This window comes from Carassius auratus, unplaced genomic scaffold, assembly GCF_003368295.1.
Source record: "Carassius auratus strain Wakin unplaced genomic scaffold, ASM336829v1 scaf_tig00044861, whole genome shotgun sequence".
In the NCBI taxonomy this organism is placed as follows: Eukaryota; Metazoa; Chordata; class Actinopteri; order Cypriniformes; family Cyprinidae; genus Carassius; species Carassius auratus.
Window position 1 is genome coordinate 5,772 of NW_020526854.1, and position 19,433 is coordinate 25,204.

Sequence of the window (19,433 nt, forward strand, 5' to 3'; positions counted from 1 at the left end):
CCAAACGGTTTGTTTACATTGTCTCTTATACCTGAGGTACAGTAAGAAGTTCACTATAATAATAATAATAATAATAATTTCTCACTACTATACCTGGATAATTCAGTACCATCTTGGAGGATTCATTCATTAAAGAAGGCCAGAGATTGAAAAACTTTTAGCCTATGGAGCACCGCTTAAACCCTGTTGTTGTTACTGACCTACACCGCCAGGCTAATATGTCAACCAGGCCTTTTTCTACTTCAACATGGTCCAAAGAGTCCTGCACTGCGTGACGTGTCAAACATTGACATTTACATGTATGTACAGAGTCACAAACTTTAGTCTAAGTTGGTAGAAGTGGGATGACACAGACCGGTTTGGCTTTGGATTGGTTAGGTGATAAGCAAATGGCGGTAAACAACAGTACAAAAAAAAAAAGACACGAAATGTCAAGAAAGCAAAACAAAAAGACAAAATGGTGGTCGGTGAAGCTTCACATTCAAATATGGCTTTACAGAGGCTTGCTGTCATGCTGGTCCTGATACATATACCTAAAAGTATTGTAAATCCTTAATTTTGTTGGGTTACTTTGACAGTTGAGGCAACAGTCAAGCATTTTTTTTCTCTCTGTGGAGGATGATACACACACACACACACCCTTTCTTTTGACACTAAATGTGGGAACAAACACATCACAGACTGTACTAAAGTTACACAGGTGTTTGGCACACAAGATACAGAGGCCAGAGGAAGAAAGACAAAAGCAAGAAACAAAGAGAAGCTGATATTCTGCGACAATGAGAGAACCGGGGGATAAGACGGAGGTGGAGAAAATCTCTTCATCTCTTCGGGCTGATCTTCCACTTCAGATCTTTTCCATTATGTCCCCTTGTTACTACTGTACAGCAATGGTTTTCGATCTCTTTTACCTGTTTCGGTCACAGGATATTTGTCCATTTCTGAGAGGTGGTAGGATGCAGATGACATGCTAGTGCAAAGGATATTTTTCATCGGTTTCAGTTCAAATTAAGATCAGCTGCATTTAGGCTGCAGGTTCAGATGCACTTGGTTCAAGTTTAGCATCCAGGTGATTGACAAGTGTACCCAATACAGTCTTGTTGGTGTGGGCAAGGAAATACTGGGGATGCTGTCAGGGGTTGGGCCAACAAGTCTGCTGGTTACCTAGAGGAGGGGCTACTGCACTCAGAGGCGGGGCAACAGAACTGATGGGCGATGTCATCGTCCTCATCCTCTCTAGGGTGCGGCAAAGGCGGTCAGGGAGTTGAAAGGGTAAAAAAATTAAATAATAATAATTCAGATGAAGAAGAGAAGTGTGTTAGAACAGTACAGAGAAGCAATACGAACAAATGGAAATATGGATGAGTTTCAATATTTTGTTGTATATAAATCCAGTAACCCTCAATCTACAGTGCTGTAATTTTGTTGTGATTCAAATCTGGCGCAATTTGCTTGTAAATTAGAATGAGGGTGCTGGAATGAGTGAAGAACTGAAAATTGGCGGGTTGTGATGGCACTAAGTGAATTAGAATCCCGGAGGAAACTGAGCTCATGAATATTAATTAGTCCACGCTGACATTACTACTTAATTTTACTAAGCTGTCAAGTCACGATCATTAATTAATATTCATGAGTCTAGACTTCACCTTGGTACTATTTATATATTGGCATGTGCAGATGTGCAGAAGTTGGATGCAAACTTGGAATTGAAATATCACATTAAAGAATATTTTGTATTTGTAATATCAGATAACATTTTATGATAATATTAGAGTGCTATAGAAATAAGTAAATGTAAATAAGCCAGAATTTTTTTTAGTAGTGCCCAGATAGCACACGTACGTCTGCAAGATGTTAAAAATCCCTTCATCTGTAAAGCATCTGCAGTGTACAAACATCTGATAGATATCCATTTATGTATTTACATACAGTATATTCTAAATCATAAACATCTTAAAGACATCTTCTTAACATCCATTTCACATCTGATCGTAAACGTCCTAAAGATGTATTGCAAATGAGCAAACACACTTAAAAAAATACATCTTGCAGATGTAAATGCTGACGTCAAATAGACGTCTCCATGATGTATATGTGCTATCAGGGTGGTTCCAAACAGGAGACAACCTCTGCCTCCTAAAATCACTCAAATATCATAATATCCACTAAGTAAGTTTGAATAAGGCTAAAAGTCAGTTCCAGCACGTCTGATTCAGGAACTGTCTTTAATTTGAAGTCAAACCTCAGCCTTGTGTTTCTCAATCTTTACCAGCAGGGGTCAGAATTGTAGCACAAACCGAATTCATCCACCACAGTTCTGTCAATAAAACCCTGCCAATTAAAGTAGCACTGGTGTAACTAATATATCAATTCTTATGCACATGCATAAATACTTTGGCAATATTATTATAATCTTCAATGTAGTGCATTTCCAGTTCAAATTGTTTTTAGGTATCACAATAGGCTACTCTACAACATCTCATCTCTTCATAATCTAAATTGAAGATTAAATGATCAAGTGAACTAAAGCAATGTGCACAGATACATGCAACATGAAATCATGGGAGAAATGATGGTTTTGATGAGGAGAGGAACGAGACAAGAGTGTAAATCACGCGGTGGAAGAGTGTGAAGGGAATTTGGCATTTTTGTACATGTTTCTCCATCTCAGTGGGGAGACTGGTGTGTGGATATAATTTGGACCAAGATTGAATAGACGTCTTGTTCAGAGATGCGCATGTGGAGGGACACTAATGCGAATTTAAAAGGGCAAACGTGTAATTTCTGTGTGTGTTAGTGGCACAACATTGCATTTGTTTGAAGGCGGGACAAACAAAGGAAGCCAAGAATATCATTCTTTTTGAAATTCCAATTTAGTGGCACAGAAATTACACACTTCACCTTTTAGAAAATGAAATCACATCAATCACAAAGCTCATTTGAAAACTGTTTTTAGTTTGAATTAACGTGGTTAATAAAAGAGTAAACTGAAATTGATGAGGCCTGTTGGAGTTCAGACCCCGCTGGAATTATGGGTAGTTAGTTTAGAGAGGACTGCTTTCCCTTTACTTTCTGAAGAGGTTGGAGATGAGAGGTGAGTGGCTGGATGTGGGTGATGGGAGACACTGAGGTGGTGGAGGGTCACGTGAGCAGGTTATCCAAAGGGGAAGTGTGGGCTCGGGCCCTTACCTTGCCTGCTCCGGGTGCCGGGCAGGGGGGAGGGCGCAGGGCGGCTTGGGCAGAAGGAGCCGCGCGGGGCAGCAGTACTGGTGGTGGGTGGAGTGGCTGTTTGCGGTCAAACTGTTGTGGACAGAGGTAGAAGCTGGAGTAGCAGTAGAGGAGGTGGAAGAATTGGTACGAGTAGAAGTACTACAGGTGGAATAGTGTGGTGACCTGACAGAGAGAAAGAAAGAGAGGAAGAGGGGGGAGAGAGAGAAAGGAGGAGGAAGATAGAGATGGGCACAGAAAGAGAAGAAAGAAAGAGAGAGAAAAAATAAAGTCAAGAAAGAAACAAAAGATAACAGACAAAGACAGCCACATGCATACAGTACATTACAAACACTTTGGCAGCAGCAGCACAGGCATGGTTAGGCAGCGTTATGCAGACTTATGAAGCGTTATGCAGACTGGAGGGGTAGGTGCAATCAGCCAGAGTATTTAATGAAGATTTAGATGGTTTATGCAGTTATGTCAAATTACCTGTATATAGAAGTATTATAGCATACACATCAGGGCTGAATCTCATTACACATCCTTGTTCCCTGTGCTGTGAATCAATATATCAAGATCACAAATTCAGGTGCTAGCAAGGGGCCACGAAGCATTGGGACAGTGATGACACAATCACCTTGTGTGGTCACACATTAATTGGACTTATTAACAAGACTGCAAAATGACACGCTGTATCTTCCCTACAGCTGTTGTGCCATTATGAAATATTTTTTGCATTGTTTTAGGCAAAGTATACTTAAATGGCATCCAGATATAACAAATATAAATTTAAAACAAATAATTAAAATTATTGGAGTAGTTTTTTTCTAACTACTGTAAATCCTGTGATACTGATGGGATTTCCCCCTTGCAATAATATTAGAGATTTAATAGAATTACAAACAAAAACTCTTTTAAAAAGACAAAATCATTTAAACTCACCCATCAGTGACAAATCAGTAATCATTAAGTGATAATGATGAGCAACAAATGCTCACTTTTTGCTTTTTTTTTGGTTTCGATGCACTAAAACAATTTTGTTAACTCCACTTGCTGGACTCCATAGTGAACTATTGAGGGGACTGCAACATATCCGAAGTGATACCACTACACTGCAACTTAACCAAGAACTGTACAAGCTACACTAGGCAAAAACATGAGTGGTAAATAGTGCCTTACGTTTAGTATGAAAATTAATAATTAATAATAATAACAACCCTCAGCCTTTATTCCATAATGCCCAAATTAACAAATGGAATAAACGTGTGTGTTCCAATGACTCCTCTGTTGTACACAGACAGTTCTGTCAACAAACCTCATGCTTTAATAATGAGTGTCACAATACAATAATGATCCTGCAGGTTTATTGGTGAAAATGTGTGTGACTGACCTCTACTGCCAATCAGAGGGTTTCATTCTCATTGAAAAAATTGAAGACATTCAAAATGCAATTAACTTTCATAATGTAATGCATTTCCAAGTCAAACAGGGAATTGTGGGGAAATTATGTAGGGCAGGACTTTGATCATACCATACTGAAATGGGTAGGTTATATTATTAGATAACAGTTTTTACCCTGCCCAGGCAAATTTGGTTAGATTAGTGGAGCAAAAAAGTTATACAAAGAAAGAGTTTTTTTTCCCCACTGATGAACTGTGCCCAGTTTTGATGGACCGTAGTGAGTCTGTCATGCTAACATTAAACATCAATAAAAAAAAATAAAAAAATGCACCACCGACACTGCAGCACCACCCAAAGCTCAAGCAGACAGTACACAGTGACACTGACACAGAGAGAGACCAGAAAATTAAGAGGAAATACATGGACAGGCATGAAATGAGGGAAGGGTGAAAGAAGGAAGGAGAGAGATGGATCGATATTGTGGTCTGAAAGAGAAGGATGTAGAAGTGTTTTTAAAGGTGGCATGAGTCCTCAGTATGCACTGGGGTGAAAAGGCCAGGGATGAATCTGTGGGTGTGAACTGTGACCTCTGAGAGACCTTTACACTACAGTATGTGCAACAACACTTTTAATGGTGCCAAAAGGTAAAGCTGAAGTGTCTTATTTTCCAAATGACTAAGCGAAAATATTGACCGTTTTCAAACAAGTCTCCCCGAACACTCACATTGGTCACCAAAACAGTGAGCCCCGCCCCAAACTCACTCCATTGGCTGAGCCTGCTGCTGCATGGAGCATGCGGGCTCACAAACAAAATGCTTTGATAGCACTAGAGACCAATAACTAGAACTAGGAAAATCCACGGACATATTTCACAATAAGTGGGGTAAGAGTATTTATATATTTGTTTTAAACCAAAACACACTTCAGCTTTTAAGTGATTTTGAGGGGCAGAAATGAACAAAACCTAACATGAGAATCTATTGCCTGAATTAATTCCCTAATAATAACAACTTTACATTATTTGCTCGATTTAAATTTAATTGTGGTCAGATATTTTATCCTTTTCTCCGGTCGCATTTAATTTTGTGTTTCTGTAAGAAACTTGCTTTCTTTACCAGTTCAGCTGGGACAAGTTGTAGGAAATGAACAAACACACAGTAATTTTGAATCCTATAGGGAAGGACTGTATTGGTACATGACCTCGAACAAGCCCTTTCCTTAACTGCTCTTTCTTTCGCATTCACACACACTTTAAAAACCGCAACAAAAAAGCAGACTGTCCCTATGTGTCCATCCCCATCACAACAGTATGGTCACTTCAAAACCAACTGAAATGCCTCCTCTCTCTCAGTGAACAAGCACCTCAAGAGCTAAACCCTGTATTACCATCTTTTGCTTCTCTGCGAGTCTCTCTGGACCCATCTGGAGGGGCTGATGTAAGTCGAGGGAAACATGATGTGGCCCTTAACAAACAGACACACTGCTCTCTGCTGGTTTCAACAGGCAGTGCTGGTGTCAATCACATGGATTGAGAAGACGAAGAACAATATAAATAAAAATAATATTACCATAAACACAAAAGGCAGATGTTCAACTGGCCAGAAAAAAAAGGATTCAGAGGGTTGTCATGATACAAAATTTAATTACCCCCATTAAAGTTTAAACTTTCTATTTAAAGAATCCTGAAATGAATGCATCACGGTTTTCAACATTGATAATAGTAAGAAATGTTTCTTGGGCAACAAGTCAGCTTATTAAAATGATGTGCCTAACTCTGTCGGACAGCCGAATGAATCCCTTACAGTCTTCAAGAAACAACTGAGAACTCATCTCTTCTCTGAGCATCTAACTGCATCCTCCTAAAATAATAATAATATTAATAATAATTCTGTCTTCACTTTTTCTATTAAATTATTATCCTTCATTTCTTCCTGTCCTAGTATTTACTATGTTGAATGAAGACTGAAACCATTGTGTGGGCACTTTGTGTGTTTAGTACCACATTATAATTTTCGCTGCGTCTGCCAAACAAATAAATGTACATTTCTGAAGGATCATGTGACATAAAAGACTAAGAGTAATGACTGCTGAAAATGCAGCTGTTCGAACACAGAAAAAAAAAAAAATTACATTTCAAAATATATTAAAATAAAAAATACAGTAAAACAATAATATTGTGAAATTTAAACAATTTAAGCAATAATTTCTATAAATTTAATGCAGCCTTAGTGAGCATAAGAGACCTCTTGGAAAAACCATTAACAAAATCTTATTGACCCCAAACTTCTGATCTGTAAGAGGCTATAAAGACTATACATTAGATAAGTAACTGTTGCCTTTAAATAAATAAACCCTGCTAATTTCAAGTAATTATAAAAAGCCAGTAATACAGAAATGCAGTGGAGGGATTTCTGTTTTTCTTGTCAGTATCATTATTTGATTAAATTTCAGCTCTATTACACCACATTTACCATTGAATCCAATACTCTGAAACACATTCTTAAATTTTGGTCCTACATTCAATTAACAAACAGTGTTTACATTAATAAAACGGCCATTCTAAAAAAGTGTAGCATTCACATGCACTGCTCCAAAAACTGTTAAAACTGTTTTGACGTTGCTTTTTTTGTCATAGACTTCTGCCGTCCCTTGATGTAGATGGAGCTGTTTTTCATGTGTATGATAGGATGTGGGAGTGTGAGTTTGTATGTGTGAGCAGAGTAGAAGCACCTCATTTCCTTTGTAATTCTCTGCATGTTTTATTAGCCTGTCACCTGCACTTTCCTCTCTTTTTGCACATCACTCCTTCTCTCACTCCTTCCTTCTTTCAATTAGTACCTTGGTTCTTTTTGCTGCATTTCTCTCCTTCTCTATTTTGCCTCTCTCTCTCTCTCTCTCTCTCTCTCTCACTCTGTCGCCCACACAGTTCTTTACACAAACACATTTGTGATAACTCACCTCGTTCCCCCAGCAACAGTTCTACTGAAGCAGGATGACCATTTGGGTTTTTTTTTGGTTTCTTTTTGGACACGTCCTGACCAGGATTTCTATATTGCCTAAAATATCCAGGTTTTGGCTGTGTTTACCTGTTTTTATACATGCTAAATTGTAAGGATCGAAAAGTAGTCTGAATAATAACAGGCAAGCATTGCACATAAATGACCAGTTGTGGCACGCGAGAAGGTGGGATGTACAGAGAATGGTCAAAGAGATGCAATTACATGTAGAGTGTGCTCGACTTGATGTTGTACTGCACAGACGGATTGGTGTATGACAAATGCTATATATAGTGTGATGTGGTAGCTATAGAGAGCAGACGCTCATGCTTTTGAATCGCTCTCACAGTACTTTGTCATACACCGATCGGTCAGTGCAGCACATATAAAGCCAAAACCTTGATATTTTAGTCAATATAGAAATCCTGGCCAGGATGTCTCTGGAAAAAAGGGCACATATGGTCACCCTAACTGACAAGGGAGAGAGAAAAAGGGAACAAGAAAGCACTTCTGTAACTTTGTGACCTGCTTGAACAAACTAGCTGTGGCCAAATGCTCGGTCCTGCAGTGATTGTGCAAGTACACACTAAAGGTCAAGACTAGACCTGCATTGTCAGACGATCCTAACAAATACACTAGTTCACCAATTTCCTTAGCAAAAATAAATGATAAATAGGCCTAGCATATTTAATTTGACAAACAAAAGTAAGGTAAACAGAATTACAAAATTTGATTTTACCACACTACTTTATTTCAGCAATAGAATTTTTAAACAAAATTAATTTAGAGATGCAATATCTTGGAGTTGATTTCACTATGTGGTGCTTTAACATGCGGTTAAAAGCTAATATAGAAAACTCTTCTTAAAAGAATTTTGCTTATGAAAACATGTTTTGCAAATCCGTTTTTCCATATTTCATACTGTTTTAATAAAAAGTTTACAACCCATATTTCAGTTTAGAAAACTGGTACACTATTCATATAATATAATATAATATATATATATATATATATATATATATATATATATATATATATATATATATATATATATTTATTTTTTTTTTTTCGGAAGGATGATTTAAATTACTTTTATTTTACTAATATATAAGAATCATGCTTGTTTTTTTATTTATTAATAATTAAAAAATATTTCTTGAGCACCAAATCACATTGTTAGAATGTTTTCCTTAAGGAGAATTTTATACTTAAGACTGTAAATATCTTGCAGTCCCCAAACTTTTGAACGGTGGTAGGACGTGGTGTTCTTCAGTCCCTCACAGTCTCATTTTCTTTTGTGTAAAATTAAACATGACTAAGGTCTATTGACTGAAGTCACTATGCTGACGCTGAGGGCTATCACATTAGCTCAGTTCAGGGAAGATGGCTCCGCCTTACCTGCACAGCCTTGTCAATACGATTTCACTGGAGCACCCACTTCCTTTTATCACAGAGACACTCCATTTGAGCTGGTGGAAAATTTCATAACTGTTCAGGTGGCCTGTCAGTTTCACTCTGCATAGTTAAACTTGAAGAAAAAGCATCCATCTTCATTTTCTGATGTTGCATTTCTTTATGTCATTCAGTATTCAGATGGGAAATATGGCTGTCAGTAAAAGTGTAATCAACCTGATAGTGCCCTAAGAGGCTGAAGGCATGAAAGTAAATATTAAATTCATGGCTGCATGAATATCTGTTCAGCTGGATGCTGTGGATGTGTTAACACCACCAAGCAGTGTTTGGTTTCAAATACTTAAAGGGATAGCTCACCCAAAAATAAAAATTATGTAATTGATGACACAATCTCGTCATTCCAAAACTGTAAGACCTCCGTTCATCCTCGGACCACAGTTTAAGATATTTTAGATTTAGTCCTAGAGCTTTCTGTCCCTACCTTGAAAATGTGTGTACGGTATACGGTCCATGGATAGAAAGGTAAGAAAAACGTCTTCAAAGTAGTCCATGTGACATCAGAGGGTTAGTTTGAATTTTTTGAAGCATCGAAAATACATTTTGGTCCAAAAATAGCAAAAACTACGACTTCATTCAGCATTGTCTTCTCTTCCATGTCTGTTGTGAGCGAGTTCAAAACATTGCAGTGTAGTGATTTCTGGTTTGGGAACGAATCACTCAATAACCGGATCTTTTTGAACCAGTTCACCAAATCGAACTGAATCGTTTGAAACGGTTCACGTCTCCAATACTCATTAATCCACACATGACTTAAGCTGTTAACTTTTTAATGTGGCTGAGACACCCTCGGAGTTCAAACAAACCAATATCCCGGAGTAATTCATTTACTCAAACAGAAGATGAACACCGAGCCGAGCCAGATAACGAAAGAACAATTGACTCGTTCTCGATATTTGATTTTTTTTGTTTTTGTCACAGGCCCTCCTCCTCGGACTTTATTCACACACGCAGGTTGCCAAGATTGACGACACCAACAAGAACAAACACACTTGATGATGAATGAAATTAAATGCACCGTTTTCTGCCAACTGGCAACCCGAGGTGCAGAAATATAATTGGGTAAACTGGCAGTGGCGGGTTTCACAAAATCAAAACAACCACAGACATTCCGGCCTGGAACGCACATTTTCATTCTTTTTCAGATAAACAAGTATGTTAACTTAGCCCGTTTCTTAAATATCGGCAAACATATGGTATTTTTATGCTTTAGTAGAGCCTGTCCCTTGCACATGCTAACTAATCCAAAAACCCAAGGACTGCAGTGATCATAATGGATTAGAGGTTTGCACAGGATTTAAACCCGGTCTGAACAGACTACAGTGGTACTGTTAAATTTACAGCTGGGTCAAGACTGGATTCAAGGAGACTTGTACAAAGTCTAGAATTTGTACAATGGCCCTGCATTGAATGTTTGATAATAAATTTTGGACACACAATTTCATGTGCTGAATGCACAAAACACACAAGTTAAGTGAAGTCAGTGACATACAGCCAAGTTTGGTGACCCATACTCCAAATTCGTGCTCTGCATTTAACCCATCCAAAGTGAACGCACATGCACACGCATGGAGCAGTGGGCAGCCATTTATTCTGCAGTGCCTGGGGAGCAGTTGGGGTTCGGTGCCTTGCTAAAGGGCACCTCAGTCGTGGTACTGCTGGCCCAAGATTCAAATCCACAACCCCAGGGTTAGGAGTCAAACTCTCTAACCACTAGGCCACAACTTCCCCCTAAATTGACATTTGGTCAAACCAAAGCATCAGCAGCCCACTCAGGTGAAATGGTTTCTTCACTCTACGATACAAGCAGATCTATTATACAACTATTCACAGAAACATAATAACGGAGGACTCTTATTAACTAATGAAAAGTCTATAATAAAATTCTACCCCTCAGAGACGTTCTTAAATCAAGATATGTACAGTTTATTGTAGGCCTACACATCTACAATAAACCCATGCCAAAGCAGATTTTCCCACTAGGAAAATAATAAAACAACTATTTAACTGTTCCGAAAGAAAACCAAACAGCCTTTTTTCATAATCTTATTATAAAAAGAAGAATCATGACATAAGCACATAACTAAATTACTAAAATGTAAAATTCTAACTGAAAATATCTAAAAAGCCAATTTAAACATATCAATTTAAAACTAACACAAATATCAGAAATATTATTACGTTTAAGATGAAGTACTACAATTTTTACAAATTTAAATATTAGCTCTATAAGTAAAGCTCAAAACTAAAATATAAACTATGAAAACACTGTAAATTAGAAAAAAAAAACTAAAAGCCATACAAATAATCGTAAAAGAAAAAATTAAATAAAAATTAAACCTGAAAAAAAAAAAGTGTAATAAAAATGTATATATATATAAAATACACACACAGAAAAAATACTGTGGGGTGGGAGAGAAGCTCACGGCAGCCCTGCAACAAACCTCTGCTGTAAGTTATTTCCATGCTTAGCCCAGAAGGATCCAGCACACGCTCACGTTTACACCTCTACAATCTCAGGAAACCAGGTTGAGTAGGAATACCAAAGCGATTTCATCATTCATCATCATTCATAGCGCAATACATAAATAATGTCACATTTATGAGACCGTATTAGTGCAATTTAACAATGCAGGAACAGTTAAATTCACATTCATATTGGCGGAGAGACTCATGAACCGAGGACAAAAGCATCCAGAGAGTAAATCTAGTGAAACGTGACCTAGCGGCGGCCTTGTCATCAAGCACCGTTTGTCTGTGTCTTTCTGCTACGTGTAGGGTACATAAATACATGCACAACCCACACACACTAAAAACGGGTTATGTTTTGCACACGCAACTTTTTCGGCAATTCAGTTCATCTACAGGTGTTGCCATGACAACCAATCATTTATCCTTCAGATCCCCGGCTCGTGCCCATGGTGAGGAATCGTCATAACAACGCCACAGAGAGACACTCCAAAACCACGGACCGTGCTCACATCAACACCTCAGCATCAAAACACATTAGAAAAAGGCTTTTTGGTAGCAAAGAACAAGGAGACATTCCCAGCCTATCAAAATCCAGCACATTCTTGCCATTTGACCTTTTTCCCTGCACCCACTAAAAACACCCCCCCCCACACACACACACACACTTGTGCCATTACTCATGTAACTTCTGACTAACCACTGACGCCCATGTTCACTATATGGGCAAATGCGAGCGACATGCATATCAACACCCATTAACATACTCACACTGGGCATATTGGTCACTACGACAACGGCTAACAGAGAGTCTTGCAGCCAAGTGACACCAATTCTCGATTTCCAAATGCTGTTCAGCCCTCATGTTCTCACACTTTGCTCAGGGTGCTGTTGTTCTGCTAAATCTGTTCTTCCAGATGCAAGAGCTCTTTCATAAGGGAAGCAAGAAGTCATTAGAAGCAATGGCATGTCCCACATGCATTCAGGTTGCCCTAAATAGAACAGGCCACTTGTCACTTGACGGAGTGTGCGCTACTACAGGAGTCAGAGAGTGCACTGTGGAGGAGGAGAAGAAGAAGAAGAAATGGAGATTGAATGAAAGTGTGAACACAGACCTGTCTTTGTTGCAGGAGTATCCTTGCGGCCTGTGGATCCAGTGGAAGAAAGAGTGAGACCGAGACAGTCAGAGAAACAGACAAACAAACAGAGACACAAAAGAAAGCAGAAGTGTGAGTAATGTGTTATTGTTGAACACATACAGTAAGAAATACATAGAAAATCAATGGAACAAAATGCAGATTGATTTTGTGCAGGGAAATTATTTGAAAGATCACAAATATCAACTTATCCACTTGAAATTACATTTTTTCTCCTCATTTGCAAATTTCATGCCAATTTTTCATTTTGGGGTGGAGTATTCCTTTAAAATACAGTTATGTCGAGCAGGACTCAAATTCGGTTAAAATGATTTAAGACTTTGATTACAACTAATAAAACATACTATCAAACAAAGCAGCAGGTTTCTGGTTTGACTGACACGCAGGCTCCTCCACAGACATTCAATTATTCAGTCATAATTGCATAAACTCTATCAGTCAGTCCTCCAACACCCAGTGTATTACTCACAGACTCACGTCTATGAAAGTAATTGCCACCTTCAATGGACAAATGTAATTAACACCGGCCATGCTAATTATTCTGAGAAACAATCCCAACTCAACAGCTCCCCCACAGAAGTGGTTACACTTGTTCATTCGCCGAAAGCATAGCACCAGAGAGAGTGCAAGAGTGTGATCGCCAAAGTTGGGTCATTTGGATTCGCAGGCATCTGTCTGATGGGACAGGAACAGCTACACGCAACTAGAGCTCACATGAAAAAGTGATGCTGTGAACGACCCTTGTTGGCGAAAAGAGAAAAGGCAACCCTAAAGAAAATGGCAAATGACATGTTGGTGTGCCATCTGCTCGACACCAAGAGAGTCATGTGACTTTTCATTGCTCCAGGTAAAGTTGATGGCAAGTGAAAGCTAGCAGCCCTAAAGTTATTCCAGTGTGAAGTCAACACATGTCCACGTCAACCAGATGCTGTTTACGTGACTGCTAGTGAGTGCACGCATTTATCATGTGAATCATCCAATGACACAGGAGATGACCCCAAGGCAGAGGTGCTGAATCTACTAGCATTCTACTTTTCTTTTTTCTTTTTCTTTTTTATATATAAAAGCAGCTGTTAAAGGCAGGGTAGGTAAAACATGTATAAAAAACTTTTTTTCCAAATGTGTTTAAACTTTATTTATATATCAATACATAATTAAAATGTAAGTACTCTGAAAAAGAAAGTATACAAATCGAGTGTCTGTAGACCTCTCACGACTGTTTTAAAGACAGCTCATTATTTCCATTCACACCACCCCCTCCCTTCTGGGCGCCTTCCAAAGCCACGCCCCCAAAACACATGAACGCGCGACTCCGACCACTGAGCTGGAAGACGCATTATTTACCTGAGACGAGCGGAGAGGAAGGAGCACAGTGCATGTAGTGAAATCATGTCAGAATCACATGTAATAAAAATAACTTTATAATTATGAAGATAAACAAACAAGATGTATTTTAGTACTCACTATCAAGCTAGCATATTGATATTGGTGAAGTTTAAAATATATATTTTTTGATTTGCTAACGAGCTAGTTATCTATAAGGCAAAGCTAAAAACAGGTTGCATGATACACGTTTTTCCATTACCATCATTTACACTGTGATGAAGATGAATTTCGTGTAAGATTCATAACATATACGTTGTTCTGCATGTAAGAGTTTCCATGATGAAAGCATTGTTGACTCTGATGAGGACTACACTCCAGAGACAAGTACCGCATCGTCAGCTCGAGGACAGGTCCGGGGTCGAGGGCGAAGCAGAGGAGGTCGTGCCAGAGGCCGTGCAACTAGGGTCCGAGGAAGTAGAGGCCGAGGACGGGGTGGTCGAAGTGCAGGGCAAGGAGCACTTGAGTTCCCTCAGTTCTCGCCATCGCTGGAAAGGCACGCCGATATTAACTCGCGTTTTATTTCTTTGTTTATCCAAAGACTTTTTGTTCATTGCCTTTTCTTGTACTGTTACTGTCTTCCTTTTTTTTGCCTGGTTTGCCTTCACTAACTGCATAGGCCGGTACAGTGAATTTTGCTTGCTGTTTCTCTGCCATTGTTTTGGTATTCCTAGGATCCGTGCCTCTTGAATTCCTCAAATCAAACGTGCGTACGCAAGTGGGCAGGTCATGTGTGGCAAAAGGGTGGTTGCCATGGTTGCGAGAGAGTGACAGTCGCCTAAGCCAATCCTATGTTTCGTGCCGAAAGGAAATAATGAGCTGTGTTTAATACAGATTAAACGGTCTAGAGCCACTCGATTTTTATACTCTTTTTATCAGAGTACTTACATTTTAATTATGCATTGATATAAATAGAAAGTTTAAACAAATTTGGAAGAAAGTTGTTTATAAATTTCTTACCTACCCTGCCTTTAAGTTTCTAAATGTGACCATGGAATGTTTCACAACATATACTAATTTAAGAAAAAGTTTTAAATTTCTTCCTCTCTTTACTACAAACACTAGTGATGTTTTGGACAAATCAGTTTAACAAATTTAAAGGCAGGAGAAAAAAAAAAAAATTTCAACCAAAGCAGCGCATACTGTACAACACTCAACCAAAAGACATACTTAAAGATTATTACTATAATATTTGGACTTGGACATTTTATTTGTGAACAAAATGAGTAAATTAGTTCGATGAGGATCTACCGACTGACAATAACTGAATCAAAAGGGCATACTTCTCATTCCATTCTAAAATATAAATCACAACTTCCCATTTCATCAGAATAATTTTTTTTACGCAAGCACAATTCACGAGAATGTCAACTTATATGCAGAAGAAATAAGCCTCAGATGAGAAAGCAAGCCCTCAATTTATCTCCGCAAACAGAGGGCATTCGGGTTTCTCTCTGTTGGAAAGGAGAGCAAGTGAAACAAATATAAGAGAAGAGCATATTGGAGAAACAAAACAGAGAAAGTGAGCAACACAAAAAGAATGCAGTGTATTCTGCAACCTCCTTTGCTCGCTCGCTCTCTTTGCTCTCCCACACAAGTTGATCCACAATCTGACTCTGCGCTGAATTTCAACCACAACCTCTCCTACACAGTGGCCCGATCACACACGAATCTCAACACCAGACCAGCCTCAAAAACTACAGGAGATGCTGTACTGCAGTGCTCGAAACTGATCCAATCCACCTAATGTTAATCTCCACACGCTCAAGCCCGCATCTGTAGGCATGGTGCGCTGTGATGAGGCCGGCTAAACTGCACACTACAGGCAGGAGCGATCAGAGGTGCAATGGAGAGGTCGATTCCTCAGCAATGCAGGGAGGGAGACAAACAACTTAAACTGTCAGCTGCACAAGGAGTGGCCCACTACACTTCTGTACCATCCCTCTCTCTCTCTTTATTCTGCAAGGATGCAGAATTCAAATTATTTGAAATGCAAAGTCTATGACAGAGGAAAAGCTAAACTTCCTGGAACTTCCTTAATCTCCAGAAAACGTCACTGGCATAATCCAATCTCTTTCGATATCCAAAAAAAAAAAAAAAAAATTATTACATTTGTGACAGATTTAGCATGCTAATTCAATCCCAGTTTCCCATGACACTAGCCTGTCACTCTGCCAAAGGCCCATCAGCATGAGTCTGTCCAGATAAGAGACGGTCCACTTATGTAATGCTCAGGCTCGATGGCACAGCCAGCTGCCTGTCCGATGGCCTGGAAACAGTCCTATTGTGACAGACTGTTGCACTCAATTTCAGGTTTGTAAGACAGAAGGAGAGTGAACAGCAGAGATACCCTCTGAAAAGTGCAGAGTTTTTTTTTTGTTTTTTTTTGGTTACTTGGTTATGAAGTCATTAATATTACTAGGGTAATGTAGATGCTGTTAAAATACTAGTGTACTGTATGGTGTAAAAACTCCATAAAACAGTATATAAATATTCATAAGTGTGTGTAGTTCAAATCTTCATCCAGTGTCAGTCAATATTGCGGTGCACACAGTTGTTTCCTTTAAAGAAAGTAGGAGTATAGTTCACTCAAATTCTGTCAGCGTCTACACACCCTCATGTTATTCCAATCCTGGATGACTTTCTTCGGTTGGACACAAAAGATATTTTAAAGAACGTTTCAACCATCCATACAATGAAACTCATTGGGGTCCAAAGAACACTAGAACTTAACATAAATATGACCGTGACAGAATTTTCATTTTTAAATTAACTATTTCCTTTTAAATATATTAAATTACTATAAACTGTGGTCTATTTAGAGCGCACGCACAAACATATGGTCTTAAACTGTTTTTGCATGTAAACACACACTCTCTTGATTGACAGTTTTCCAAACTGCCAGCATGGAGGCTGTGGAAACTGTTTTCTATAGTAGAACCTCAGCTATGCAGTAAAAGAGCCAGCAGGCTTGTACTTACGGTCTCTGCAGGGAGCATCCCAAACTGGTAGTGGTGCAGTCTCGTTCCCGGTCTCGGACCCTCTCTCGCTCGGTGGCATTGGCTCCAGCTGACAGGCTTTGGCCAAGTCTCATGTGAGTGTTGGCATTGACGCGACGGTCCCGTGGTGGCACGGGTGGTGGTGGGGGAGGGGGAGCTGGAGCCGGGATGGGTATCGGGATGGGCCTGCTGTTGGGAGTCTGATTGGCATAGACTTTGGTGGAGGTTGCAGCGTTAGAAGTGGGTGGCTGGACAGGGTGGACAGGAGGTGGAGGTGGGGGTGGGCAGGGCTTTCGGTCCAACCTCAGGTCTTTGTTCTCCTGACTGAGCCGTTCCAGCTGCACCTCAAGCTCGTCAATGCGCCGCCGTTGAGTTTCCAGAAGCTTCTGTTGGCTCTCAATGATGTTGTTAAGCTCCAGCAGGTACTCCACAGCCCGGTTAGGGCTTTCCGGGGTGCCCTGCCCAGTATCCATGCTGATGGACACCTGACTGACAGTCACTGTCTGCCAGGATAAGCTTCTAGGACCACCCCGTAAGAGGAAGCTCTCCCCCCACCCACGTGGAGCGGGTGGGGGGGAGAGATGGAAATGTGTTGGAGTTAGAGTTGGGTAGCCAGGCTAAAATAGTCAGTCGTTTTAATCGGAGATTTCCTCAAAGTTCAATTCAGTTTTGGAAGTCACAGTACTGGAAAGGGATGAGGAAATTCCATATTGCATTCACATTCAAATGATGATGATAATAATAATAAATGTAAATTCCTTTGTACGTTTACGATGTTTGTGAGCATGTGTTTGTATGTGTGCACTGCTATTCTTCTGTCAAGTGTGCCATTTTTCCACTGCCACCAAGTATTCATGGAATTGAGATCAAAGCCAGTTCGCAGAAATGAACTTCATCAGTCATTCTGCCAGATGGTAATAAAAATGAACAAAAATCTAATTTGATAGCCACAGGGCATTCCAAGCACCTCAAGTCCAAGGTAAGGATGCAAAGCAAAAAGCCAAGTCAGCAAATATCCTTTAAACAGGAAGGAAAGCCTATTTCCTTTTCGTCCATTTCTCTGGTGTGCATCCTCTTCCGTTTCTCTTTCAAATGTGGAGTTGAAGCACTGCAGCTGTTTCCTGGCTGTCTATTCATGACTCATATTCCAGACTGAAGTGTTTGGAAGACATTTTCATCAGGAGTCATTCTATTCCAGAGGAGATTGAGATAGAAAGGTAGAGAGAGAGGGGGAATGAAGTTCTTCTCATAAATCCACTGCAATTCTGAATTGGCTTCTGGGAAGTGTGCGCATGTCTTTCAGTACAACCCAGTTTCTTCCTTCATTACAAAACCCAAGATATCTTCATTCAAGCCATGAATATTGCTTATCATTATGCAACTTAAGATGGAATCAAGTTTCCCACGCATGATGCATTTCAACTCATTGCAAAGTCCGTTCAACACAATATTAGGTTATTTCATAACACACTATTTCTTTACACCTTCATTCCATTATTTCTAACCCTAACTTGCCTTCAGTGTTAAAATATTACATCTATCATTAATGTTTCATGCACGCATTTTCCGTTTACTCACGAGCGGTTGCACACTTATTGCCCAGACAGTCCTTGAAGACAATCGCGCATCTCCAACGCGTACAGCTTCGCGATAATGAGACGATGTGTAGAACGCGTCCCAAATCGATGACATCAAAGTAGATGAAATCTCCAAATTTGACGTTCCAACGTAAAAATCTAAATTAAAATAGATTTAACATCTGTGGTTTTTAGGAGTATGAAAATAACAAATTATTATTGATCTTGTGTTGCGGTTGCTTCTAACGCGTTCCTTTCCATCAACTAAAACGCAATTGAGAGGAAATGCAATCCTTTCAGCAGGATGTCCACTGCCTGTCGGGTTTAATGTCGCTTTGTGTAATCAGCGCAAAGGCGCACCGGTCCAGAAACAGCTGAGACGCGCAATATAGCGTCCGCGTGCTCGTCCACACAGTGTCAAGGCGATGCGCGCGAGATCATTAAATAACACCGATGCTGATGGAGCACAGCGGTCACTATCATTTTTAAGACAATTTATGGAGACTGCGTTGCATGAAAACTAATTAAACTACCCAATACGGTTGTGTCTCCCAGTGTGACAGATATCAAGACGTTCCTATGCCAGTGACTAAAGATATTCGTTCATGAATGAACTGCTCACATGTTGAACGGGCTTGCATTCCCTTCTGATGCTCGCTGGACAGCCTTGCACCTGGCGCCCCTCGCCGCCATTCGGTTTCACCGCAGTGTCCACATGTGTCTCGATCGCTAGTTTCGCAGCATGTCGATCTTGCTCAGCGACTCTCGCCG

At 39.7% G+C, this 19,433-nt stretch overlaps 1 protein-coding gene across 1 annotated transcript; it reads right to left on the minus strand.

Moving 5' to 3' along the window:
• Window positions 1–619: 619 nt before the first annotated feature.
• Window positions 620–17,791, minus strand: LOC113087461 (IQ motif and SEC7 domain-containing protein 3-like). The gene is made up of 4 exons (XM_026255588.1): window positions 17,068–17,791; window positions 12,662–12,691; window positions 3,190–3,393; window positions 620–1,236 (listed from the first exon to the last, which is right to left on the minus strand). The coding sequence occupies exons 1-4, from the start codon at window positions 17,556–17,558 to the stop codon at window positions 1,161–1,163; spliced, it is 801 nt and encodes a 266-aa protein (XP_026111373.1). The 5' UTR covers window positions 17,559–17,791; the 3' UTR covers window positions 620–1,160.
• Window positions 17,792–19,433: the final 1,642 nt, after the last annotated feature.

Bases quoted from the DNA above. Each gene is read 5' to 3' on its own strand.
- LOC113087461 (XM_026255588.1), bottom strand. From the start codon at position 17,558: ATGGATACTGGGCAGGGCACCCCGGAAAGCCCTAACCGGGCTGTGGAG. The intron at 3,394-12,661 runs GTCTGTGTTCAC...TCTCTCTGTCAG, and splicing joins TACTCCTGCAACAAAGACAG to GTCACCACACTATTCCACCT. The intron at 1,237-3,189 runs GTAAGGGCCCGA...GCCGCACCCTAG, and splicing joins CGGCACCCGGAGCAGGCAAG to AGAGGATGAGGACGATGACA.